The sequence below is a fragment of the Delphinus delphis genome, chromosome 15, assembly GCF_949987515.2.
Source record: "Delphinus delphis chromosome 15, mDelDel1.2, whole genome shotgun sequence".
NCBI classification, from domain to species: Eukaryota; Metazoa; Chordata; class Mammalia; order Artiodactyla; family Delphinidae; genus Delphinus; species Delphinus delphis.
In genome coordinates, this window is record NC_082697.1 from 61,564,802 (window position 1) to 61,590,933 (window position 26,132).

Below are 26,132 nucleotides of genomic sequence, written 5' to 3' on the forward strand. Positions count from 1 at the left end.
TTCCTACTCCTCCTTTGTAATGATAGTTTTCTTTGTTCTATACAATATATGGCGAGTGTCTTTTCCCTTCCAGACATAACAGCCCCAAAGACAAGGGCTGTCTTTCCAGCTCTGCACCCTCCACAGAGCCTTTCGTTCCACTAGTACTTGCTGAGCGTCTACTGAGCACTGGGCATTGAAGACATGGTGCTAGGTCAGACACAGTGCCTGCTGTCCTGGAGCTTACAGTCTAGAAGGTGCTTGAAAATGTTCACACAATGAATAACAAAACTCATCAGCCAAGTGGAAAAGATGAAAGTACAGCTTTGGGGACTGAGGTCTAAATTTGCTAAAAATGAAAGACGTTCTTCAAATGTGTGTTAAAACTGGAATTTCAATCTGAACACCACTGTCTTGGTCTTATTTCCTCTGCTAGTTCCTTAAGAGTTGCTACCAGTTTTATGCATGGAAGTCACCCATCAGTACTGGCTGGATCAATGAAAAAAGTAACCCTTACTTACTTTTTTTCATAAATATCTGTAAATTTAAAAAGAGGCAGACAACAGGCAGGAGCATCCTGAAGAATGGACATCGTTTCTGCACTGCAAGAAAAAAGTTTAGTCCATTAGAGAACAGACGACTTCCTCTCCGTTCCAAGTTGTATTTTAAAAACAGAGTTCATAAAATTGATTACCATCATGTGTATGCAAAATAAACATACCCATTTATATCTCAGTTGATCTTCCAGAAAAACTTAAAGAACGGACTTCAGGAACAAGGCAATTAAACAATATTTAGTCACATATACTGGGATTTTTATCAGACTCAAGCATAGGGCTTTGCACACCTGTTTATCAGAAAGACACTGACTACTCACTGAGACACTTTATTAATTCAGAGCAAAGGGCACAAGAGCTTGACTGTCTCCTGCCACAGCGCAGTTCTAACAGACAGATGGGCGAGGAATCCCCACAGTTGAAGATACACAACTGAATACACTGGTTAAGAGTGACTGGCTTTAAGCCATAGGATTATGGATGATTTTTTTGTCTCCTGCTTCTTTTATGTTTCTGAAATTTTAAAATTATATTTAATGAGTATTATCTTTATTCTAGGAAATTAAAAAATAACTTAAAATGATGGTGAAGTTTGACTTGTGTATGTTATGAAATGATCATCACAGTAAGTGAACGTCCATCATCTCATATAGACACAAAATAAAAGAATTATTTTCCTTGTGATGAAAACTCTTAGGATTTACTCTCTTAACAACTTTCATACGTAACACACAGCAGTGTTCATTATATTAATCATGTTGTACATCACTCCCCTAGTGCTTAGTTATCTTATAACTGGAAGTTTGTACCTCTTGACTGCCTTCATCCAATTCCTCCTTCCCCCATACCCCACCTCTAGTAACCACAAATCTGATCTCTTTTTCTATGAGTCTGTTGGCTTGTTTTTTGAAGTATAATTGACCTATAAACAGTATGTTAGTTCCTGGTGCACAAATCATTATACTGTCTGTACACCTTAAACTTACAGAGTGCTGTGTGTCAAAAGCATATTATGAATAAAACCATCACTAGATTCCTAAGATTAGTCTAGTCGTAATGCAGACTTACGGGGCTGGGTGTCTATGTGACGTTAAAGATATATCTGCAAGTTGAGAGCTTACAGCTTTGTAGATCTACGTGTTATAGACAAATCCACCTTCTACTAAGATTGGAAGGTAATATTTCAGACTTTCTAGGCTTATAAACTTTTATTGTAGAGGCCTACTATTTTTAGAACCTGTTCTAGATATGTGGCATATTATTTTACTCCTAAGTGCCTGCCAAGTTTAAGCTGTACTTCATCTTTGATTAATGACTTGAACAAGGGTAAACTATTCTAGCTAGCTTATTTCTAACTTCTACCTTATTTCTAACTCTATCAAGGGAGAAAAAGCATTTATTGCATATGTGATCATCACAAGAGGGTTGGGAATGGGATAAAATCTATTTTTATTATTTCTAAAATTGTTTTCGGGCCAAAATGTTATTTCCTGAAATAAACGGCTTGTTTGTTCTTTACCTCAGTAAAGAGAGTGATTTATTAGCAGCTCCCGTGGCAAGTGAGACCAGGATCTTCTTGCTGCCAATCTTGTATCTGTGGAGGCTATTCACCGCACTGATTGCTTCTTGTAAGTTTTCCATCTGAACAACAGCTTTGAGCTGATAATCTGTGTGGGGGCTGAGCTCAACATTCTTCACCTGCAGCAGTAAAAAGGAAAACAGAATGCTGATCTACCCAGAACCCTGTCCTCTTAAAACTGAAGGTGACTCACTAGGCAACTGGTTTGTGGGCTTCAGTGCTGCCGTGAGGGAACCTGTCTGAACTGTGCACTTCCGCTGACCAGAACCTAAGTGAGCTAGGATGGGTGACCTTCAGGGATGTGACGTCAGCCTAGCCTGCCTTGTGCTCTGGCACACAATGCTCTCCAAGGCAGGCTTAGGGGCCAACACATGTAAGGAGTCTTTTGCGTCTTCTCCAGACCCTGCCAAAACCTGGGGCATAGCCATCTTAAGTTTCAGTAAAAGGTGCATTTTTAGCAAATTGCACCTAAAAACTGAATCAGATACCGTAAGACATTAACAAAAACAGCCAATATCATTTTAGAACCCTATTTCCATATTTTAGCAGCCAGAGCTAACTAAAACCCATCAGTGTTTTATTTCCCGAAGAGCCACTGAAATCCCTGCCCATGAACACAAGTGCTTCTATGCCAGGCTTCTTGCTCTCTTGGGCTGTATCCTAAAAACAGAATACACAGCACCACCATGAGCAGGCCAGAGGAAAAAGGAAGGTGTTCAAACTCGTTGAGTGACACTTACACTCTGCCTGTAGTTACATGTGTTGAGTTAAGTGCACTCAACTTGAATGCCAGCAAGGGGTAAAACAAAGGCAAGAACAAGAGTGAAAAGGTTACCTTGCCGTGTCTAGAAAACGCTTCCTGCATGAGCTGCTGCAGCTCCTTCCGGGACAATCTGTAGTCTAGGTTGCTGATCTGGATATCAGCACCATTTGCAAATGGGTCTGGGCAGTCGGCACCAACGCTCGAATTTGCAGCGTTGAAAGCAAGCGGGGATGCTCTGTTTAAGAGGTTTGGAGACATACTCCTGCTTAAAACATACATAGGTTATTTTTAAAAACTGTTATTCTATTTATTCAGCTTATGCCATTTAGATTTTGTTTGAAGCTATATAAAAACAGCTTCCCGCAATACAATTTGATTTTCAATTTTTTTTTTTATCTTAAACATGCACTGATTTAGACTCATTGTCAAAAATACGACCTGTTGACTACCTTATTAACAGCAAATAAATTACTCAATATCAGGCTTCCCTGGTGGCACAGTGGTTGAGAGTCCGCCTGCCAATGCAGGGGACATGGGTTCATGCCCCGGTCTGGGAAGATCCCACATGCCACGGAGCAGCTAGGCCCGTGAGCCATGGCCGCTGAGCCTGCGCGTCTGGAGCCTGTGCTCCGCAACGGGAGAGGCCACAGCAGCGAGAGGCCCCCGTACCACAAAAAAAAAAATACTCAATATCCTTTTATTGGATTATTTAAAGCTAACGGCAGAAATTACAGGCAGGCCTAATGAATTAGTTTTCCACTTTGTGCATTTATTCTTAGGACACTGAGCATTTCTTCTTAGGAAATTAGCTTGCGATATCCATGTAAATCATTTATCTCCCCCTGGCTCTGAAAAAGCCAGATTGTGTGTGTGTGTGTGTGTGTGTGTGTGTGTGTGTGTGTGTGTGTGTGTGTGTGTGTGTGTGTGTGTCTGTGTCTGTGTCTGTGTCTGTGTGTGTTTTTTGGCTGTGCCATGTGGCTTACGAGATGTTAGTTCCCCGACCAGGGATCAAACCCGGGTCCTCGGCAATGAAAGCATGGAGTCCTAAGCACTGGACCACCAGGGAATTCCCAATATATTTTTAAAATATAAAGACATTTTATTTGATTTATTTTTTGGCCGTGCCACACAGCATGTGGGATCTTAGTTACCTGACCAGGGACTGAACCCACGCCCCCTGCAGTGGAAGCGCAAATCTTAACCACCTGACCACCAGGGAAATCCCAAGCCAGATATTCTTGCTCATATATTGCGGCCCTTCTCCACGTAAGGAAGTCTTTTACGTGAGTTTGTACATGTCATTTGACAGGTCCAAAGTCATGTTCTATAGTGAGTCTTCACCAACTCAGAAGAACAAATACAATGCTAGAAGGAGCTCATGGGATGCATGAGCTCCTTCTGTTTTCCAAGGTTCCAGAATTACTTGGAGTGAGTTTAGAAAGCTTAAATAAGGTCGGTGTTAAGGTTGTTTACAGAGACCCTCGTTCCTCAAACAGCTTCCTGTAATTACCCCACGAATAAGAATAACCAATGCGTGTCCGTTTGGGCCTCTTCCTCAGCATGAGGCCCATGATGAAGCCATGAGGACATGGTAAGAACATAATGTGCCTCCCATCATTGCCCAAGGACTCCAGGACAGGTTTCTCTCTCTGACCTCTGCTTACCAAGACTCCCACGTGGAGGAGGGAGAAACAGCAAGAATCACTGCCCCCAAATGTTAGCTATCGTTACCAGTGGAAAAGGGGACTGGTGGAGGAGGGGTGGAAGATTTCTCTTTTAAATATGCACTTGTGTATTGCTTGAATTCTGTTAAACAAACTATTTCATAACCCCTTCTACTGCACACAACCACTCCTTGGATCAAGAACCACTCACCGAGAAGACCAAGACTGAGGCGTGAGCAGAGGACCCACTTGCCTGGATGCGATCAACTTGCTAAAAGCAGACGGGTAACTCACTTGGAACAGAGTCTCCTCTTTATCTTTTTTATCTACAGGAGAACTGGTAACACTGCGGGTGCAGAGGTTCTCTTTTCTAGTGGAGGGAAACATTGCAAGGAAGAGGTCACTTATTTTCCTTCACATCATGACAAGCAGCTACAAGGGAGAATAACGGAACCTACTTCGGATTGGTTTTGTAAACAGATTCTGCCACCCCCGACGTTTTAGGTGTGGGCGCTGCAGCACTTGAATTTCTGTGAGGCGGTGCCACCGGCCTCAGGTGGCCTTGCTGGGGCTCACTGCTTCGAGTGCCAGTCTTCGACTCCATGCGGCATAGCTCCTTAAAACAGACAGAGCAAGGGAGTTTAACAGTTTAGCCCCCAGGATGTGTCAGACCTTGCACAGAAAACACTTGACTTTGAGTATCCTCGAAGCAAGTGAGCATATAAAACAGAGACCAAGAAAGCAAACCTACCATAAACTTCAGAAAGCAAGAGGTATCACAATTACCTGTAAACTTTTAACATTGGTATTTTTGGTAGCAGATCCAGAATTTGCCTGCGACCCTTTTCCAGGTGCGGCTTTGGCACTGGAAGATGGTTCACTTGTATCTTTGATGAGGCACAATTTTGGATTCTTAAGTTTTTTGGGAGACTTCGCTTTATCAGCAGTTGCGTTTGAACTCTTTGTTTCACAGAGTTCTCCACTTTTTGGAGTAAATGACACGATGATCCTATTACCAAAGACATCTTCATTTTCCATTCGCTTCAGAGCCCGTTCTGCACTATCTCGGTTTATGAAGCGGAGGATTGCGCTGCAGCCTGTGATATTTAGCACTTTCCCGCCACAATTATCGGACAGGCGTCTGAGCCTGTTGCTGATGCTCTTGCCATCTTTATTTGCTGGTAGGTTATAAACATAGAGTAGAGTCTGGCACTGTTGATACAGAGGAAAAGTGTTACAGTGGGTTGACTCGAGGGCACACATTCAATTACAAACAAGAAGAACAATGAGTGATCTCCAAACTTTAGCTAGCGACCTTGAAGGGGAGATAACAGAGATTTCCACGGGAGAGGGTAAACTTACTTAGACTGAAAAACATGGAAAAAGAGAAATGTATCTAAAATTATCACTCTGGTGAATGAGAAAAAAATATGTGGCAAGATTGAATGTACTGAATAATCGGTCTTTTTTTTTTTTTTTGTAAATCATAAGGAATAAGGATCTCTACAGTGGGCAATCTCTCACCTAAAATACTACAATCGACTTAAAGCCCTTCCGGATTAAAAAAGTGAGTGCCAAACACAAGCGAAATAGAGGAAATGTAGCTATAGCCAAAAGACTTAAAAACATAATGAAGAACAACAAAAGTGAATCAGCAGAGCAGCTCCAAAGCCTGAAGTAGGGCCTGTGTATGTTACTTCTTGGGCCAGACTCTGGTATCCCCAACTGCAGATTATCCTTAGCACGTGTTTAATCTCTGGCCAGGCTCTGATCTTGTTGGGTATCAAGCAATGCAGTGGGGCCAACAATGCAAATGCCTGAATCTGGGGGCGGGGCGGGGGGGCAGTCTCCGTTCTGCTGCCATCACGCTGTGGGACCTCCAGCGGCTTGCTTACTTTTTCTAAGTGCTGACTTCCTCCTCTCTAAAATGAGGAGGTTGGGTGAGATCATTCCTAAAGTGCTTCTGTAATCCTAAAGTTATTAAAATACGTTAAAACTGCATTTCATGAATGGGATTGCCCACCCTTCTGGACCATCCACACTATAGCTCCTCTCTGTTATTACTGTTTAAAAGTTGCACATATAGTCTCCAGACAGCTTAAACACAAGCTCAGTGTTGCAGTAAACATTCTTATCCTAAACAAGACTATGAGAAATGCTCAGCCTGCTGGAAACATGTGCACTTTCTCCTGTCAAGTGGCTTACCAGGCTACAGGTGTAGCGACCACTACTCCTCATTGTGCCCATGCATGCCAGGGACCACAACCATAGAAAACAGGCTCAGAGGCCTGCTGGAGCTTCAGGATTAAGTGCCACAACTGTACTATCACTGCTTATTTGACTCCAACCACACCAGTATGTGCAAACCATCATCATATTCTTTACCCTTAAAACCTGGAAGCAAAAAGAGTAATAACTCTCATTCCATTACTTCCATCCCCCTGGCACAAAACATTGCTAGCTTTGTAGACACTGGCAAGTGGCTGTCAGTAAGGTAAATCTGAAAGTCAGTTCCCTATGACATTGTGAAAATAATAAAAGCAAAATGCATATATATCAATTCTCTGAATATCTGTAAGAGAAGAAAGTTTCTAGGCCTGTTTCAAAATCTGGCCAGCCTACTACAAAGAACAGCCTCACCTGGGCTTGGAGACCCCTTATGAAGGGCTGTCTTGAGCCTCTGTAATCTCAACTAGAATATGGCAGAAAGAACACAAACCCACTTACTGGCATTTTTACTGGTAACCTGGGGGGCAGGTCGGAAATGAATTCTTCAAATCTGATCAGCTCATTAGCATGATGCAGCAGTGCTTCTGAGGCCTGGTTTTTATGGACCAAAATTATGTGGAAACCATGCCTGTGTCTCAGGTCACTAAGTTCCAATGCGAAATTGACATCAGCTGAAAGACAAGGTACAGCCCAACCCCCATCCCCAAACATTAGAAACACCTGACAGAGAGAGGTAACTCTAATGACATCTACTGAGAAGGAAGGAATGGCAGGATTATATTCTAAGTTGCCACCCCCACCCCTTTCTAGAACAGGAACGCATTTCGTATCAGAAGGATTAACACGGTAAGACAATTTTACATATACTTATACTGAACCCCAAGACACGTTACTTCCAGTAGTAAAAAGGAGCAAATGTTAATACTCTGAGGAGCCCCAACTTCATCTTAGATTTTTAAAATTAGCAATAAGGGGCCCCCAGGATTAAAAAAATTACATTTTCTTTAATAAACTTGGCCCTGCAAGAATCCTTAATCAAGTTCCAAGGAGAAAAATACAGAAATCCACGTAGACCCATTTTTTTTCTAAACAGTTTTCAAAGATAAACATAAAATGTCCTATGTATTTCAGCGTCTCTGGGGGCACATTTTACTTTAACATATTTTGGTTTCTATGATAATTCACACACAGTGAGTTTAGCTGAAATTAGCAGATGTTTCTACACTTACTTGACACAAGAACCACAGTGGCAGGAGCAGTGTGAGTATTTGCAAACCTTCGGAGGCTCTGGCGGAGCTTGTCGTCAGCAGCGTTCTTTGCAGTAGCATTGATGTGGGCAACGGTTACCTGCATTAATTTATAATAAGGACAAATGAGAAAGAGCTGAGGTTAGAAAATCACTACACATTCTGCCTGCCTCTTAATAGACAGTTCTTGAGGAAACTTTTATTATTACTGCCACTTAGGAACGGAAAAAAATTACAGTCAAATCTCAATAATTTCAACTTCAGTTCTCCAGACGAATTAACTGGATCATTATCCCTAGTTTCATCTGTAATCTTCTGCTTTTCTGCTTCATCCATCCCCCTTTCAGAAAATAAAGAAAAGAAAGTGAAATGCGAAGTAAACTAGCTCTCTCTAGTATCTTTTGCCAACAGTTTTGTGGGTGGCAGAGGTATGATATATAATTAAGGTACAATTTGGGGCTGTATTTGATGTCATTTCTATTCGTCATCTATGGCTTCCACCATCAGGTGGTGGAAGAAGAGAGGCATCTGCCCCTAAGGGAGCTAAAATGTGTTTATTCTTGTTAAAACTATCAGGCTCATATTAAAGTCTCCAAAGGAAGGAAAGGTTTGAGAGGTGCCTCAACTACATACAATACAAAATAGGATTTATTAGTTTTTACAAGGAACAGAACTATATAACTTTAGGCAGGAATATGGCATATCAATGGAATTACTTGTCTGAAAGTCAAAAGAACTTGATTCTGGTTCCAGCTGAAGAGAACAGACTTTGGGGTCAGACAATCTGGATTTAAATCTAAGCTCATCCACTTACGGCCATATGATCTTAAAAAAGTTGCTTCACCTCTTGGGCCCTTTCATTTGTAAATTCCAAATAATAAATCCTATGAGCCTTGTTCACAAAGCAGTTATGAAAATCAAAGGAAATGATACATATGTAACCACTATACTAGGAAAGCACTAGTCACATATAAGCAGCCTTGCTGAAAGATCAGACATGATTAAATGATTTCTAGTACCTAATTAAGAAATAATCTTTTGCTATTTTCCTTTATTTACAAACTTAGCACAAATGCATATTATTAAACAAATTTTCAATTAGAATTCTTAAAAAAAATCACACATGCTTATTCTTCTACCAAAATAGATAAAAATTCTTTTTTTTTTACCTGGCAATTATTCAGTTCTTGAATAACTTCTTTGTTTTCTTTACTGATGTCACACACACAAATGAATTCTGCTTCTCTGTGGCCTTTAAAAAACTTCTCACGAATTCTTTGTACAACTGCAGTAGCTGAGCGGCCAGAGGGGACTGAGCAATTTTCAATATCCCAAAAAACTCCAATGGGGGGTAAGTTTTCTAGCACCTGTCCGGCTAGCGCAACTTCTGGTGACCCTTAAGAAATGTTAACATTTTCAATTACAATGGTAAAAAAGAGGTAAGATATTCAAATAAAAATAACAGGTAGCTACCTCTCATTCTTAGGGGCAGGAAAATGAAATTATTGACTGATGTTAAATTTAAGGATACCAACCTCAATGGCTGGTCTAATAAGACAAACAACCCCAAGTTGCCATAGTATCTCTAAGTGATTATTCCCATTTTTCAGGAGAGAACAAATCTAAAGATCAAGTCACTTTAAGCCCACAATAAATCCATGACAAAGCATGAGGCGTTCTCACACTGACCAGTTATGCTCCTCTGAACACTAACACATAGGTGAATGGACACAGCAGCTCTGAGACCTGACCTTCATGCTCCACCCGCACTTGTCTACCGACTCAGTGTGGGAGAACAATGAAGAGGAGACAGACCATGAAGTTGTTATCATCCTTGATTTGATTTTATTTTTAAAGCACATTTGTTTGTTTGTTTGTTTCTGGTTGCATCGCAGGGCTTGCTGGATCTTAGTTCCCTACCCAGGGATCCAACCCGTGCCCACTGCAGTAGAAGCTCAGAGTCCTAACCACTGGACCGCCAGGGAATTCCCTTGTCCTTGATTTTAAATGATTTTTAACACTGCATTCGTATCTGATTCAAGTTTTTAAAAAATGTTTTTTAAAGATAAAATATATCAATTACTTTTTGGGGAAATGATCTTAGGTTTTCAAATACTGTTTTTCATCAGCCATTGCTAAATCTTTCTAAATACTAAGTACCTCTAGGAGCATACAACCAACAAGTGTGATTATGAACCTAAGTTGACACCAAGTCCCTTCCAGCACTTATTTCTCCTAATATACTCCTTATTTTTCTATACACAGCTTCTGGTCTCAAATAGCATCAGCCCAACATTAATGGCAACTGACCTATTGGTCTATAAGGATAAAAAGATCTTTACCAAGAGATGGAAATGGAGACTCATACACAGTAGCTTTAGAACCACAGGAATCTTTTTAAAGGTGATTAAATGCAGTGTTAGTATCAGGTATTGAAAACTAATATGCACATTTTACACCATACTGTCATTTACCAAATTTCGAAGCAGCTTTGCCTAGACTGGTCGCCAATAACAACGTGGTCTCCTTCCCTGTTCCTTTGGTTCCACAGCCATTACACAGAGGAATAGTAACAGGTGCAGTTTGAGTATTTGGAGGTGGTATATTTGGCCAGACTTTAGCAGCATCAATTATACTATTTCTTGCCGGCTGTTTTAAAATTTTTTTAAAAAGAGGAGGAGGTTTCAGATACATTATTTCAGAACCTAGAGTTACACATAACAACTGAAAACACATTCTAAGTGTTTCTCCTTTCCACCTGCTAACCTCTGATAAAACGTATTTTCAAATCACCTTTCCCAGAACTATCAGCTACCAATGCATAAACTCACTTCCAAAGTGACTTGAAATGATCAGGGAAGATATTCACATGATCAGACCTTTACATTCTGGGCCATGTGTCTGCTACGGTGGAGACCCTCAGACACACTTTACATAAAAGGAAGTAACGTCTTTACCTGAACACTGGGTGTGACTGAGACCAAGTTCCCCAAATTATTACAAAGGGACAACATGCAGTTTTACAAGAATGGGTCCATGTATCAAGTGAGTGTTAGCTATAAGAAATCACAATTGTGCTCTAGCCTTTAAAGACTGAACAGAACACGAGGCTTTGCCAAGCTAGGTTCACATGTAAGAAGTAGATTTATTACAGGAGACTCTAAGAGCATAAAATAAATAATTACTCTGTACTTTTTTGAATGGTCCCTCCCATTTTACCCTTTGCTTTCTTTCAGGACCAGAAGGAGTTATGCTGATGGGGAGAAAGCCACATCACGAAAGTCTTTGACCCCACTCACAAGAAAGATATTTTTCAAGATATATCCATTAGTATTTTTAAAAAGTCATTCCTCAAACCTTAGCTGCACCCAACATAACAAATAAAAAGATACAAACCTTGTTGAGGCAGTCTTCGCAGTAAAGTGAGCCCTTTAAACAAACCGGAGGTACCACATTTAGGTGCAAAGAGTTGGTGCATAAGTGAGGCGTTAGCTCCGACTGTGAAATGTGCTCTTCCAAGTGCCCGGGAGCCCCACTTGTGAAATCAGAACAGGGGAAATAGCCAGCGGAGGAGGTGCAGCCCTGGAGAGCTGGAAACTGATGCAGCTTGTGCACATTACCATGACATGACTGGAAATGGAGCTTTCCACAACAGGGCAGGTGTTTGCAGGGAGAGAGATTACTTTCTAGACACATGCTGGGAAAGTCACTTGCAACGCTGGCCAAACTGTTCCTAGCTGAGGCACTCTGGAGTGAAGATGCAGACTGGAAAGCAAACCCTGACCCCACCTGACACGTGACTGTCCTGGTGCTTTGCGAGTCTAACAGTGCGCCTGGGGGAATCAAGCTACCAGTCCCTCCGCCACCGCCACCACCAAAACGCATTGGCGAAGTGGAGGGGTCATTAGGGCAATGGGCACAGCAGCTTACTTTGGGGACAGTTGAAAGCTGTATTTTAGGTTGCTGAAGAGAATGGATATCTGGAAGTGGGACTGCTGGAAAAAGTTTAGAGCCAGCATGAAGGGGAGATGGTACATCCTTTAATTCCACAGCAACTTTCTTGTTCTCCATGTAATCTTTCTGAGAAAAGAAAACCAGAACACAAATTAATTTTATGAGGCTAGTGACTTGGGGATACTCACAACTGATTGCATTAAAAAATGGAAACAGTGTTCAAACCTATCTACATCACTCCGTCATAACCACACAAAATCACAACCACAAAAATGGAATGGCAGCTAAAACCAGGAGCATTCTTCAGCAGGAGGTGAACATTGAAACAGACAACTAAAATTACAACTGTGTCCTTCCTGAATTTTAAGAGACTTGGGGAGGGGGTCTGTTTACATATTCAACAAGCCTGATTAACCAACCATGTCTCAGTGTCTTCCCTTTGATAACTTCCCCTTGCCTCTCAGTGTCTTCTGAAGACAAAACAGGTGGTATGAAAAACAACACAGTCATAACAGTATTCACTAAAGATGGCTTACAAGCAAAGCGCCTTGAGGAAAATACTTAATAGTTTGTGCAGTCAGAGCTAGGTGGTTTTAGTAAGGTCCTCCAGGGGAGAAGGTATCAAGCACTATGGATGAGATCAGCCATCTGCCCAAGTGGCCCATCCATGAATAGGTCTTAAACGTGTTGCTGATGACATTTAGCAAACCCTGGGGTATCATGACCTAAAGCCATAATGCCAACAATTATTTTGTAACCAGTGGAAAGAATTAGAGTAATTAGAAAACTATCTGGGGAAAAGATAAAAGAGAAATAGTTTGTCATATGCCTGTAACATAGACACATGAGGCTGGTATGCTTATAAAGGTTATAGCATTGCATTGGTGTCAGAGACCTGGGTTTGAATGTGATACTAAATAGTTTTATGACCTTGGGTAAGTGACTTAACCTAACCTCTTTATGCTTCAATTTTACCATCCTTCAACTGGGAACAACAGAATGTACCTACTACATTTGTTAGAAGGATAAAATGAAATAGTAAACATAAAGCACTCAGCAGAGTACCTGGCCACTGAAAGGGGATTCGACAAATCAACAACATTTATTGGCTGAATGCAGGCACTATTAAGATGAAGGGGATGCCCTGATATAGTGATTGAGACATGCTCATCCCTTAGAGCATAGAAAGGTCCATCTGACTGCTATGATTTCACTCCTTCTGCTATGGGAGGGTATACTAATATGGGAGAAACTTGGATTTTCAGTTACTTTTCCTAAAAGGGAGGTAATAGCAATGGTCTCACCAGCCAACAAGCAGTGTGTTCTGCCCTCTTGGTAATTACAATTCAGGCTGGAAATTAACTCACTGGCATTATGATTTATATAGATCTGGCTCTTATGGGCAGGGTTACTGTGAGGTGGTCTTCCTGAACGTACTCAATTCTGGGTACCACTGACAAAATCGAGATTCTGGATCTGTAAAGGTGACAGTGCAATTCCGTGTCCTGTGACTCTGTTAGGGCTAGATCTGCCACCCCAGGACCCTGCTTGAGCTGCCAGCCCTCAGTGCAAACTGTCCCTGAGGTAAAATACTTCTGAAATAACTCCAATTACTGATGCCATGCGACAAAGGTAACTATATAATGAAAAACTGGAGAAGACAGGGAATAGATTTTTTTTAAAAGTCATTATCAATACCCTTATATAAATTCATAGTGAAGTCTCATTTAAATCCCAAGTACAATAGCAAAAAAAAAAGTGATAACGATGAAGGAAATAAAATCAGAAAACGTCAAAATCACTACGAAAAGACAAAAGTTCTAGACATATTTAAATATTCAAGAGAAATCTTGAACAGAAAAAGACTATCAACAAATCCTATCAATCTTTCCTTGATTTTAAGACACAAAACTCAGCAGGCTACCATAAAACAATATCTATTTTGTACTTTCCTCCGGTCTTACTCTACAATGTGGATTTTGTCTTTGGAATCTGTGACGTTAATGAGAAACAAATCTTTCCAAAATTTTAACATCAAATATTTAAAGCATCTATTGTTGCTTAATGTGTAAGTACAGGAGTTAAAAAATTGTGCCTTCATTGAGTCAGGAATTACAATAATGTGCTACAAGGAGTAATATAAGCAGGATGCAAGAGAAAATTTAGCACAGACTCCAGGGAGAGAGACTGCCCCAGACCAAATGGATCTCTCATCTATTTGCATTAAGAATTTGCCATGTCCTTAGTCTTGCACATAGTTACCGTTTGGGGACTAAGTGGCAATGTTTGCTCAGGACGAGAAAAGCAATTAGAGAATTTCCAAAGCCATGGCTTAGCATCATTATCTTGTTGAAGCCATCCAAGTGTTCTACTGCAGGAGTTCTCAGTTCCGTTTCCTTCCATCATACAGCCATACAAAGTGGTTCAACATTCTTTCATCTTTCTTTTCTTTCATTCTTCCACCCTGTTAAGAATGAGATTTCAATATTATTTATTTGCATAAATACAAATTTTATTACTGAAATCTGAGACTACAACTATATTTATGGTGTATAGGTCATTGCAAAGAGGGCTGATGGGACCAAATCCAGAAACTCTTAATGCTGTGACCAAAGACTGAGTTTTCCATAGGATGTAACAGCCACTCAGTGGTGCTATGTTTTCCTGATGGAGATACAAGATTTAGCCACTCATATCCAGGATTAGTGATGTGGGAAAGTAAAAATAAATGTAAATGTCTTCCAAGTTAAGAAAAAAAAATTATGGTGCAATGGCTCCCAACAAGTCAGATCTTGGAACACAAGTAGAATCGCTATCAAAACATATTACAGCTTACTAAAATTGGTAAACTTGGTTGACTATTTATGCTTGAACCCTAACTACATCAACTTGATGTTTTAAAAAGTCTATCATCTTCCATTCCTTACGTTTCATAGGTCTTCAAACAAAAATGAACTCTGGACGAGCCCTATTTCTTTTCAGCCATGCTTGAGAGAAGTAGCCACATCTTGGACACCTGCATAACCGGGAGAGAAACCTCTCCTCTTCACTTGGCTGGAGCCAAGCTCCTCCAGCCCACAGCAGATGTTTTCTATATAATATTTCTTAATTCTTCTCGACTATCCCTCACTAAACACTCTACTTGGGAGATTCAAAAAGTTAACAGAAGACAGCATATAATTTGAGTAAAAGAACAACCACATGTCCTCATTCCCAATTATGTAAGATCGTGAAATTGATTTCAGAGCAACCTATCCCACTGTGTCTTTGATATGAGTATTGAAGGTCCAAATTAAGTGACCTCTGTGGACTTTGAATTTGATTCAGCTACAAAACAAGTCGAACCAACCTCTTAGTTTACTTATTATGAAAGTGGAATCTGCTATACCACCAAAAATCTAACAGAGAAATCTCAAGTCCCAGATGTGCTCTTATCTACTCCAGAGCAACAACACTCTACAAGTCTTAAATGATACGATAAAAGCAGATCCAATCAGTAGTAGCCATTGGGCACACAGGCGGCCTGCCAGTGGTAAGGACAAGGAAGTCTCATTTCCAAGCCCTCACCACCATGCCCCAACCACCTCCTACTCTTACCGACAATGGCCATTTTAAGGTTATTAATTTATCTTTCAGAAATTTCTGGGCATATAGAGAAGAATTTCTTTTAGCTATCTCCCTGATAAGATGCTCTTTTCAAGAGATTTTAACATCTACATAGTCCAGTGAGGGGAGAGATGACTATATAAGCACTATGTCTAAAATATAGGAAAACCAATCACAAAAAGCAGGGGTAGGCAAACTACTGCCTAAAACTATAGCCAAAACCGGCCCACTGCTTGTATTTAAATGGCCTGCGAACTAAGAATGTGTTTCACATTTTTTAATTCTTGGGAGAAATCAAAACAATATTTTGTGACAAAGCTACATGAAATTCAGATTTCGGTGTCTACGACTAGTTGTATTTGAGACACAGCCAAGCTTATTGAAGTCCTATGGCTATATCTGCACTACAACTGCAGAGTTAATTATTTGCAAGAGACTGTAGATCATATACCTACAGAGCCAAAAATATTTACTATTTGGCCCTTATGTAGAAGCTACAAAACTTTATTAAGTTTCAGTTTCTTCCTCAGCCAAGTGTGCCTAATTTCTCCCCTGCCCACCTCAAAGCATTACTATGGGGGAAAAAAATCAGATAAAAGATGCCACCATCTGTTTGTCTTCACCGCTGTATGGCTTGTGCCAAGCACGGGGCTCCTACATAGTATATACTAAGGAAATATTTGTTGAATGAGAGAATGAATAAAGCAGCTATTTACCTACAAAAACTGGAGCTAATCTGGAGACAGAGATGGAGTTAACTGCCACAATGATAGTAAATTATGGTACTTGTTCTTCCTATTAAATACAGACCTCATATACCCTATCTTCTCTCTAGAGCCTAAGAATTTGTGATGTTCACGACATACACAACTTCAACATGCTCTCTCAAGCCCCTTCAAGGCCAATCCTGAAAGTGAGCTAAGGTGTCAAGTAAAATACAGTTTACAAAGCTTTTTTGTTTAACATTATTTATTTCCTCATTCAGCAAATATTTACTTAGTATCTACTATGTAGTAAGCCTGTGCTTGGCACAAGGGATACAATGAAGGAAACAACCAGACACTGCGATCCATTTATGTCATCTTTTTTCCCACAGTAAATCTGTGAGAAAGACAAGGGAGAAATTAGCCACATTTTTACAGAGGAGAAACAGAAGTTAAATGAAATTATGTAACTTGCCCAAGATCACACAATAGAAAGGGAAAAGAACCAGGCTTGTCCACCTCTTTCTATCACACCAAGGCACCTCTGGTATCGCTCAACACGAGCAATAGAAAGTATATACGTATTAGCTTGTTAGTGGCCTGCACCCGGAAATTTTCCTAAATATTCCTGGGAATGATGTGATGTAATTCAGGTAGTCAAAGCAAGTTCTGTTTGATTTGAGTGGAAGTCTCACTTCCGCCATTATCTCTCAGTCTTTGAGCAATTCAGATAGTGGTTGAGAGCCCAGACTGTGACATCAGACTGTCCTCCTATCAATCCCCAATTCTGCCGCTTCCTATCTGTGCAGCTTTGGACAACACGCAACCTCTCTGAACCTCAGATCCCATCTGTAAAATGGGCCTGATGATAATAGTAGCACCTTCATAGGTTGTTGTTTGTATTAAATGAGACAAAGTAGAAAATTTAGCAGTGGCCTTCTCTCAACACCCAATCTAGTCCTCAACACCCCACATCACCGCATCCCATTCCTGGGTATTTCTGTTGTTTTTCACAGTTCTTCTTCCTAAAATTATCTTAGTTGCTTGCTTTTTTATTATCTGTCTCCCCCACGTAAATATAAACTCCACGGTAGTACATATGGATCATGTTTTCTTATTCATTATTGTATCTCCTGCACCTAGCACAGTGTCTGGCACCCACCAACAACTGCTGAATGAATGCAAAGTTCAATAAATGCCTCAGAAGCCCATTTAGGTTTCAGTTTCCCTGTATGCAAAACAGAATATTTATGCTCAGAGATGTTAGAAAGTGCAAAAGATGTAACTTGAAAGCTCTAGGTAATAACAGAAAGGTGCCAGGGAAACTCTAAAAGGTGTATCACAGTGTCGCAGTACAATTATTGGGAGTGGTTCAAGTCCTAAGACGACTCAACGCTCAGTCAAGCCAGAGGCTACACCCTAGGGAGTGCTGATAGACCGAGGAGGGTGCAAAACGCTGGGGGGCGGGAGGGTTGCAAAAACACCAGCTGTTCTCTTCCTCTCTTAAACTTCCAACAAGAAGGGTTGCTCTCCACACCTGGAGGGCCCCAAAGGGAGAAAGGAGACAAGTGTGGGCAGGGAGCCAAACACCCCCAAAGGGCAGCAGAGGCGCTGCAATGACAGTCGTGAATTGACCCGAAAGGGAGACAACTCGAACCTGTAGCGGGGGCTTGCCCGGTGGGTCCCATTCCTTCCCCTCATACCAGCCAACCTCCCCCACCCCCGCCGGCAACAGGCAAAAGGAGGGGACGCTCTCCCCCTCTCCAGCCTGGTGGCCCCAGAGCACTGGACGCGTCGGGGACTACTTCCCAGCGCTGCCAGCAAACTCACCTCAGCCGCCGGCTCCACCTCCGCTCACATTCCGGCCCCACCGCCTTCCCCCCACCCCCCCCAGGCCCTTTGTTTTGATTCCCGACTCCGCAGCTCCCGCCGCCGCCGCCAAGCGCACCCTCCACTTCCGCTTCCGTACCGCACCGCCCCTGTCGCAAAACCGACGCCCTTCTCTCCTCCCTGCCTCCGCCCCTTCCTCCGCCCGTCCCCCGCCGCCGCGTCCTCCCCGCGCGGGGCGTGCTGGGAACCCCGGGGGGGGCGGGGCCTCGCGGCCCTGCAGCCTCGTCAGGCTCAGTCCCCTCCCGATAAACCCCTAAATAGGGACCTTCCCGGGGACCGACCCCGGCTTTTTTGGCGAAAACCCCCAGTTTAAGAAAGGCTTGCCGCTGGCTTATCGTTGTGGCGTGGGAAGGAACCTGAAAGCGGAGATTTAGGGTGCTTGTGAGGTGGAACCCGGGGAAAAAATCTGCCAACCGGGATTTGTCACCGTTCAGCTCTTTCGGGCTTTTGAGGGAAGGCGACTTAAAAGGGATTTTGATGAAAAACCTGATCGTTTTGGCTTTTTTTCTCTCTTACTCTTGTCACGTGATGACCCTACTTTTTTTTTTTTTTTTTAAATTAAATGACGCATATTTGCTACAGCATCCTTTATCTAGTGCAACCTAGCGGCGAGTGGAGAAAAAAATAACTGCCAACTGGGCTGCCCGCGAGGTCCTTCGGGCCGGCAGGGCGCCTCGAGAAGTTGTGATCCAGCTGGCAAAAAGAAAGCCTGTGCCAAGACTAGGCTGGATTTTGTCACCAGCAATTAAGAGGTCCTCGTGACTTAAGTAAGAAAACGTGATTTTTTTAAGTCCTGGTCCAAAGCTCGTTGCAAATGAATACAACTTTTCCAGTGCCCACTTAGGTGAGCAAAAAGGAGACTTTATAGTTGCAAAAGCCATGTGAAGCCAATAACAGCTTGTGTTGTTGGTGGCTAGATTTGCCATGTTTGGGGTTTTTTGGTTTTTTTTGGGTTTTGTTTTGGGTTTTTTTGCTTCAGATTCTTTACTTATATTTGAAATTTTTGAAAAATTGTTTTTAAGTAGGCACAACGGACATTTCTGAAACTACCAGCTGCTCACTATTTCCTGTTGCAAATTGGGAGAAAAACAAAGCATATATATTTTAAATCTAGACATAGTTTACGATGCAATAGCCGAATGCTACGTAAAAGATTATTTCTGAAGTTTGCTGAGAAACAGGTTAACTTTGCATAAGGATCAGCAAGTAAAAATTGCCGAAAGAGAACTTTTTTCCCCCTGAAGTCTGTACTGTGAGGCAACTTCATTAGGCAATCCACAGTAAGTGGGGGAGATTTCAGGGGAAGCTGATACATCCCTGTAGACGTCCTTGTAGACAGGTATTGTGGAGGGCAAGATCAAACACATAGCTGAAGAACCCTTCGTGCTTGTATTCCATTTCCAGAAGGCAGATGACAAGTCCACACATCATCTGCCTGCTTAGGTATTTATTACTGCTGAGTAAATCTTCATTGTGTCTGTGTGTGGTAGTATTCTCCAAGTGGGAATTAGAACAGATGAAAAACAACCCTGTTTCTAGCGTTTTGTTTTTTTCACAGTACCAAAAAATATGCTTCTCTTTAGAGATTTTTTTCTCTCCTTTTCATTCTAGTTGAGTATCTCTGAACACAGTACTAACTAAAAATATAAAAAGGAAACAAAATAATAGTGGATTTTAAAATTGCTTTTTATAATAAAGATAATATCTTTTATAATAAAGAGAAAATAAAATAAAATAAAGATCAGACACATTTTGTTTGACATTGCTTGGCATTCTTTCAAGTCCAGAGCTGTGCCTGGTGTCAATAAGTAAATGCAGTAAATAAAAATGTTATCAATCATACTAAATGGAAGGCTAATGAAAAGTTTAGTGTTTTGAAATAATAAATTATGATGGTAGAATTTAAGCAAGAGAAACCCAGCTTTCTGCTCATTAATATCTGAAAGCTACAAGGAAAACATTGAATAGAGAGAAAAAAGTTTTAATTAAAGTATACCAAAATTTCCCTTTCATTTTTTTAAGGTTTTATCCAATAACAAACCCATTTACCTAAACACCTGTTCCTGAAGAGGAGTTTAATGATAATCATTTCAATATCTTCTCCCTTTTATTTTTAATGGAAAAATGAAGGAAATTGAAAATCAACTGGTTTAAATGATTTAATGTCATGTAGTCAGTACTGATAGCTCATCAACTTGTGGTTCAGCTAATCTTTAAACTGGGGTGATTATTCTCTGCCCAGAAACCTCACAGAATGGTGAGGCTCTGGAAAGTGTCAAGGGGGTGCAAATGATTTATTAGCATTTGGGGCCAGGATGGAAGTTTCCTAAAAGACACTTTGATACTTAACCCCGTTGATGTAAGTGGTAGTTCCTTTTTGCATCTCTGAGCTTCTTTCAGGAAGTAGCAAGGAGTCGAAGTAGAATTAAAGGTCATTCTTAACCATGGCAGGGATGCAGGAGGGATTCTATGACTGGTTGGAGGCCTCAAAGCAGCTAAGATCTCTGCCTGTAGCATTGTGCTGAAGAACACCAGTGTAGGAGTCAAACAGACCCAGCTTTGAAGTCTGATTTGTTATTAATTGTGAAACCTTGGGCAATGCATTTAACTTCCTGCACCCTTTTCTCAGCTTTAAAATGAGGACCATAAAAGTGCTTTCCTGTGGTTCTCATCATCTGGGTCTCAGCTCCATTGTCACCTGGTAGAGTGGCTTTCCCTGACATTCTATCTGCAGGGACCCCTCCCCAGCCCCTTTCTATCATATGACCTTGCTTTAGTCATAGCACTTATTAGCATCTGACATTATTTCACTGTTTCTGTTTGCTGATTTAGTGTCCTTTCTTAGTACTATAAGCCCTTTGAGGACAGGTGTCTTGTTTGACATTTATTTTGATATAAGTGAGTGCTCAATAAATATTCGTTGGTGAACATCAAGAAGTTAGCATTATGCCTGACCTAGATAACCAATTGAAAAATCATGATCAGTACATAGATTGTACTTAACTATGTGCTTAGGCACTGTCCTAAACGTTTTGCAAATGCCAAGTTGACTCATTTCGTCTCTGCATAACCCCATTTTATAGATGAGGAAAGTAAGTCACAGAGAGAATAACTTGCCCAAGATCACACAGCTACTAAGGGACAGAGCAAGGATTCAAAGCCAGGCTCGAAAACAATCTCCTGTAAAGGAGTTTTGCTGCCTTTGAAGAAGATAATGATGTGAAAATTGTTATATTGGTTGTGGGACTTCCCTGGCAGTCCAGTGGTTAAGACTTTGCCTTCCAATGCAGGGGGCGTGTGGGTTCCGGGTTGGGGTTCCATCCCTGGTGGGGCAGCTAAGATTCCCACATGCCTCCCAGCCAAAAAACCGAACATAACATAGAAGCAATATTATAACAAATTCAATAAAGATGTTAAAAATGGTCCACATCAAAAGGTCTTAAAAAAAAAGAAAATTTTATATTGGTTGTAAAGTTGTGGGGAGGACCTGGGGCATTGCTTATCCTCAACTGGACCTAGATCTTTGTCCTATCTGCTTTGGGGAAAAGCCAAGAACAGGAAAATGCAACCGGTGTCAAGGGGAGGGAGTCATATTTTCTTGAAGTGCGTGGCCCGCAAATCCCAGCCCGTCCCCCCGGTGTCCAGGGAGCACCCTTTAGCCTCCAAGGCGGGCCAGAACCCTGCCCAGCAGCGGGAGCCTCCCAGGGCCCCTCCCGCCAGCCCGCCCAGGGCCGCCGCGTGGCCATGCCGCGCCCGGGCCCTGGGAAAAAAGTTTCCAAAAGGCGCTGCTCGGCGCTGATTGGCCGAGGCAGACGCGGTCCCGTAGCGCGGCAGCCAATGGGCGGCGCCGGCCGCGGGCGCGGGCGCGGGGGCGGGCGCGGGGGCGGGGGCTGGAGGCCCGGGGCGCACCGCCCCCAGCCGCTGCCGCAGCCGTCGCCGTCGCGGTTCCTCACAGCCGGAGCCGGGTAAGTGCGGAGCTGCGGCCCCCGGGGTGGGGACTTCCTGGGGACTGCCAGCGCCACCGCCACCGCCACGGCCGCCGGGAAACTCTTCTGCCCGCCCCGGCGCCCGCCACGCTCTCGGGACCCCGGGCCGCCGCCGTGCAGGGGCCCTGGCGCGCCCCTCACTTGCGCGTCGCTTCCCGGGTGCTGGGCTCGAAAATTGCGCTTCCCTGGAGCCTGCCTTCTTAACTTTGTGCCTTCACACCCTCGAGTCCCTCGCGCCTGGTTCCTCACCCTTGCCAGCTTGCTTTCTCTTTCTGCGCTCGCCTCTCTCCGACCCCGCTGCCCTCCCCCTCCGTCCTAGACTTCCTCGGTCCTTCTGCTCTCCACGTCCCGGGTCCCCGCAGCCCGGCCGCTCTGCCCTCCTGTTCCCTCCCACCCCGACTCCCCTGGTCTCCCTTCTCGCTCAGTTTTCTGCCCTTCAGTCCTCGTCATTGCCTTCTGCTGCCCCCCACCGCCCCTCATTCCTCGTAGCCCCCCTCCCGCCCACGTCCCCACCCACCTCCACCCTCGGTGCAGGCCTCTTTCCAAAAACCTCCCTCCTCCTTAGCACTTCCCTCCCTTTGGGAACGTGTTTGGAACGGTCTTCCTCCCTCCGCTTTCCTCAGATCTCTGTTGCAGGACGGTTCAGATTTCCCCTGACAGCACTTTGGGGAAGGATTGGATAAAGGATGAAAACGCTTATTTTACAGCTTGAATGCGGTGGCTGGGCTCACCTGCCTCTGAGGTCATAGGAAACCCCGCCATCACCTTGATATTGCTTTTTGGGGAAGCTACATTATCTTCTCCAGTCATCTCAAGTTCGCTGTCTCCCGAGGGCTCGACCTTCCCGGATTTCTTTGTCCAGGGTTTTATCATGTTGTGCCCCTCTCTACCTTTAGGCCCCTTTTAACTTCCTTTCTAAAGAAACGACCTTTGCAACACGCGCCGGACAGAAATTTCTCATTTTCTGTGCGAGTTTTGTTCATGTATTCTAGGATAGGATGGCATTTTAGGACATGGGTAAGGTACTTTGAAGAGTAATTGGATCCCAGCGACTCCCAGAGCCCCTTGTTATCTGACCCCAGCGTTGGTATTTAACCATTTTTGAAACTTAAAAATGTAGATGATCTATGCTCCTGAAGTGTCAGAGGCCTCTGATTGGTATATTTCATCCCATTTGGTTAATAGTTTCTTAACTTGGCTTATTCTGTTAGGATGTGATTTTTGTTTCCAGAGTGTGTTCTTTTGCTTTAGAACGTGTGAGCCCAGAGAGATTACACTCTGCTTCCTCACAAGGTAATTCCCTAACACGAGCATGCCTGCATGTGGAAAGTTTGTGCCTGCAACTGGTACTATGTTTGTACCTAATCCTGACACAGGTGCTTTGTGTCTGCCTCGCTCAGCAGTGCCCAGCACTTAGTAGGTGTTGGGAAATGTTTGAAAAGGAATGGAGGAGGGGAACGCCTCAGTAGGAAAAGCTCCTTCCTTGGCCTCTTGGTTCAAGAAAGTAAAAATTATCCTTGGACAGGATAATTTGTTTTCTTTTCGTCCAAGTTTAAGCTTCTTAAAATTTCAAAAGCAATATGTGCTTACTGCAAAAAACAGTATATATCTTAGAGAAGCGTCAGGTACATGTTCGAATCTCAGTGTCTGCCTTACCCCCATACTGGTATATCCTTACAGACTCTTCTATTTGTATACTCAGAGGGAGATACATTTGCAAACAAAAATGACACTTTCTTAACATATCATAAACTTTCTTCCATATCAGTACATTTACTACTACTTTTTTTTTTTTTTTTTTTGTGGTACGCGGGCCTCTTATTGTTGTGGCCTCTCCCGTTGCGGAGCACAGGCTCCGGACGCACAGGTTCAGCGGCCATGGCTCACGGGCCTAGCCGCTCCGTGGCGTGTGGGATCTTCCCAGACCGGGGAACGAATCCGTGTCCCCTGCATCGGCAGGCGGACTCTCAACCACTGCGCCACCAGGGAAGCCCAGTATATTTACTTCTTAACTGCACCATTTTCTGATCAGTCCTCTGTCAACAGTTAAGTTCCTCCAGTTTTCCCCTCAGTCAATGATGGTGTACACCCTTGAGCATATGTCCTTGCGTGCCTAGTGAGGTATTCTGGTAGGTAGGTCATTAAAGACTTTGAAAGCACCGAGACAGAAGTCAGACCTGCTGACTCTTGACTGATTTTGCCCCAGTAATGTCACTTCTGCAAAATGCAAAGCCTGCGTCATAACGTAGAAGCCGTGGGAGCATGTGCCAGTCTCTGGCAGTTTCTTTCTTTTTCTCCCTTTCCCTTCTGCTCTTCCATGTGTTTTGATTGGGAGGGATTGGGGTTGGGGTGGAGAAGGGCCGTTAATTCCTGATGGTTTATATATGTGTGTTGCTCCTGACCAGCTGTGCTGGCTTTCTTCACTCAGAGGAGAGCTGAGAAAGGCTTTGTTTTTTCTAGAGTTTTGAAATCAAAGGTGTGTGTCTCAAGTGTGTTTTCAGACTTTCCTGTTAGGTTTGATCATGGAAAATAGCCGCCCCCCAAAAACTTGCTGAAACACTTTTGTAAGAGTAATAGATCTAAGTTATCCAAAATAGAAAATAAGTACTTACTGGACCACTTGATCCCAGTTTTTGCATGCTGTAGCACATACATTTGAGGTACCCATCAGGTTTGTCCACAGAGCTACTGGGGCATGACGGCATCGTGGTGTATTGAGAACGCAAGTTAGGAAGACATATCCCTGTGGATCGGATGCAATAAATGAATGCAGTATCCACTTTTAAGAGAGTGGGTACAAAGTTGTGTATGCTGTGACCAAGCATTAACACCTGCCTGACACAGTGCCTTTCAAAAGACTGCATGGACCAAGGAGTGAAACTGACCTCCAGTCTATTGGCAACCCCAGGGAGATCTGGAATTTGAATTCAAAGACTCCCTTGCACTTGGGTCTGGTTTGCCACTCCGTTTGCCACACCTATGCAGATGGCCAAGGCATACAATGTTTCTGCTTTAGCTTCCTAAGAAACCAGGTGATTGCCTTGCCTACCTACCCCTTACAGTTAAGCAGCTTAAAGAGGGTCAGGTTGTTTGGAAATAATGTATTAAATGCCTAACACACCACAACTAGAAGGTGATGATAAAATTTAGTAAATAATGCTGGAAAAGGGGAACCTTTGCCAGTTGTCTTACCTGCTATCTGTGGCAGGGAGTAATGCACATTAGAACTTTCTGAGACATTTTCAAATGGCCAAAAAAAAAGTCAGGTTTTTAAGTATGCTGTTTCATAAGAAAGTGAGGTTCAGCTGTTACTTCTTTCCTCTTAGCCTCTAGCATAGTTTTTCTCTTCCCTAGGGGTGTTTTTAAAATGCAGGGGCTGTAATTAGAGCCACAGTGGAAGCGCCTCCTAAAACATCTCAATTTCATTTCTTTACTGAGGCTTAAGTTATAAGCCTCACTGGCTGTGATAAAGAGCCCTTTTCTAAAACTCATCTGTCGTAAGATTGCAGGTTGAAGGTTATTAAACTCCAGTAACTGTATCAGATACTCCTTATCATGTACACCTGGGGAGGGGGTAGTTTCCAACATGGCACCCTGTCCTCCAGCCCCTTCCCATTAATGAGATGCCACTCAGGTGCCGAGGGAGAAAGGTTTTCCCCATCCTGTTAAGTATCTTAGGGATTTACAGAAGTAAACTATAAACTAGCCTGCAGAGGGTCTCTTGCTTTTTTTCCTTAACCTCACATCCCCTTCCAGCGAGTGGCTAGTCTCTATCTTTCCCTGTGTTCGTTCCTTCCACAGGCATTTATTGAAAGCCTGTTATATGCCAGGCACTGTTCAAGGAATTGGGAATAAAAAAGTAAGATGGTGAAGGTCCCTGTGCTCAAAACTGACATTCCAGTGGGGGAAGATAAAACAAAAACAAAACTCATAAAGTGATGAAATAAAACAAAGCAGGGGTTAATATGACAGTG

General features: G+C 42.8%; 2 protein-coding genes and 1 non-coding gene across 7 annotated transcripts in view; 2 read left to right on the forward strand and 1 right to left on the reverse strand.

Moving 5' to 3' along the window:
• Positions 1 to 18,203, reverse strand: part of MARF1 (meiosis regulator and mRNA stability factor 1) — a 40,362-nt gene extending 22,159 nt beyond the window's left edge. Inside the window, exons 1-13 of one of the 2 annotated variants that reach the window (XM_060031795.1) lie at positions 18,113 to 18,203; positions 14,235 to 14,436; positions 11,415 to 12,098; positions 10,493 to 10,667; positions 9,188 to 9,414; positions 8,001 to 8,118; positions 7,270 to 7,442; positions 5,329 to 5,754; positions 5,001 to 5,158; positions 4,754 to 4,912; positions 2,951 to 3,140; positions 2,056 to 2,234; positions 501 to 581 (exon numbers count right to left, since the gene is read on the reverse strand). In XM_060031795.1, the coding sequence (XP_059887778.1) occupies positions 501 to 581; positions 2,056 to 2,234; positions 2,951 to 3,140; positions 4,754 to 4,912; positions 5,001 to 5,158; positions 5,329 to 5,754; positions 7,270 to 7,442; positions 8,001 to 8,118; positions 9,188 to 9,414; positions 10,493 to 10,667; positions 11,415 to 12,098; positions 14,235 to 14,378 (2,714 nt within the window). In that variant the 5' untranslated portion in view covers positions 14,379 to 14,436; positions 18,113 to 18,203. Of the gene's footprint in view, positions 1 to 500; positions 582 to 2,055; positions 2,235 to 2,950; positions 3,144 to 4,753; positions 4,913 to 5,000; positions 5,159 to 5,328; positions 5,755 to 7,269; positions 7,443 to 8,000; positions 8,119 to 9,187; positions 9,415 to 10,492; positions 10,668 to 11,414; positions 12,099 to 14,234; positions 14,437 to 18,112 lie in introns of both variants that reach the window. The other variant, XM_060031794.1, reaches the window with a different exon arrangement.
• On the forward strand, positions 14,527 to 14,653 carry LOC132439036 (small nucleolar RNA SNORA25). Its single transcript, XR_009522270.1, has one exon. It is a non-coding gene; the product is annotated as a small nucleolar RNA SNORA25 (small nucleolar RNA).
• Positions 18,204 to 22,064: 3,861 nt separating the features above from the next.
• The window catches only part of NDE1 (nudE neurodevelopment protein 1), a 38,132-nt gene continuing 34,064 nt past the window's right edge, over positions 22,065 to 26,132 (forward strand). For all 4 annotated transcript variants that reach the window (XM_060031803.1, XM_060031804.1, XM_060031801.1 and 1 more), the window contains exon 1: positions 22,065 to 22,137. The gene's annotated coding sequence lies outside the window, so the exon portion shown is untranslated. The remainder of the gene's footprint in view (positions 22,138 to 26,132) is intronic.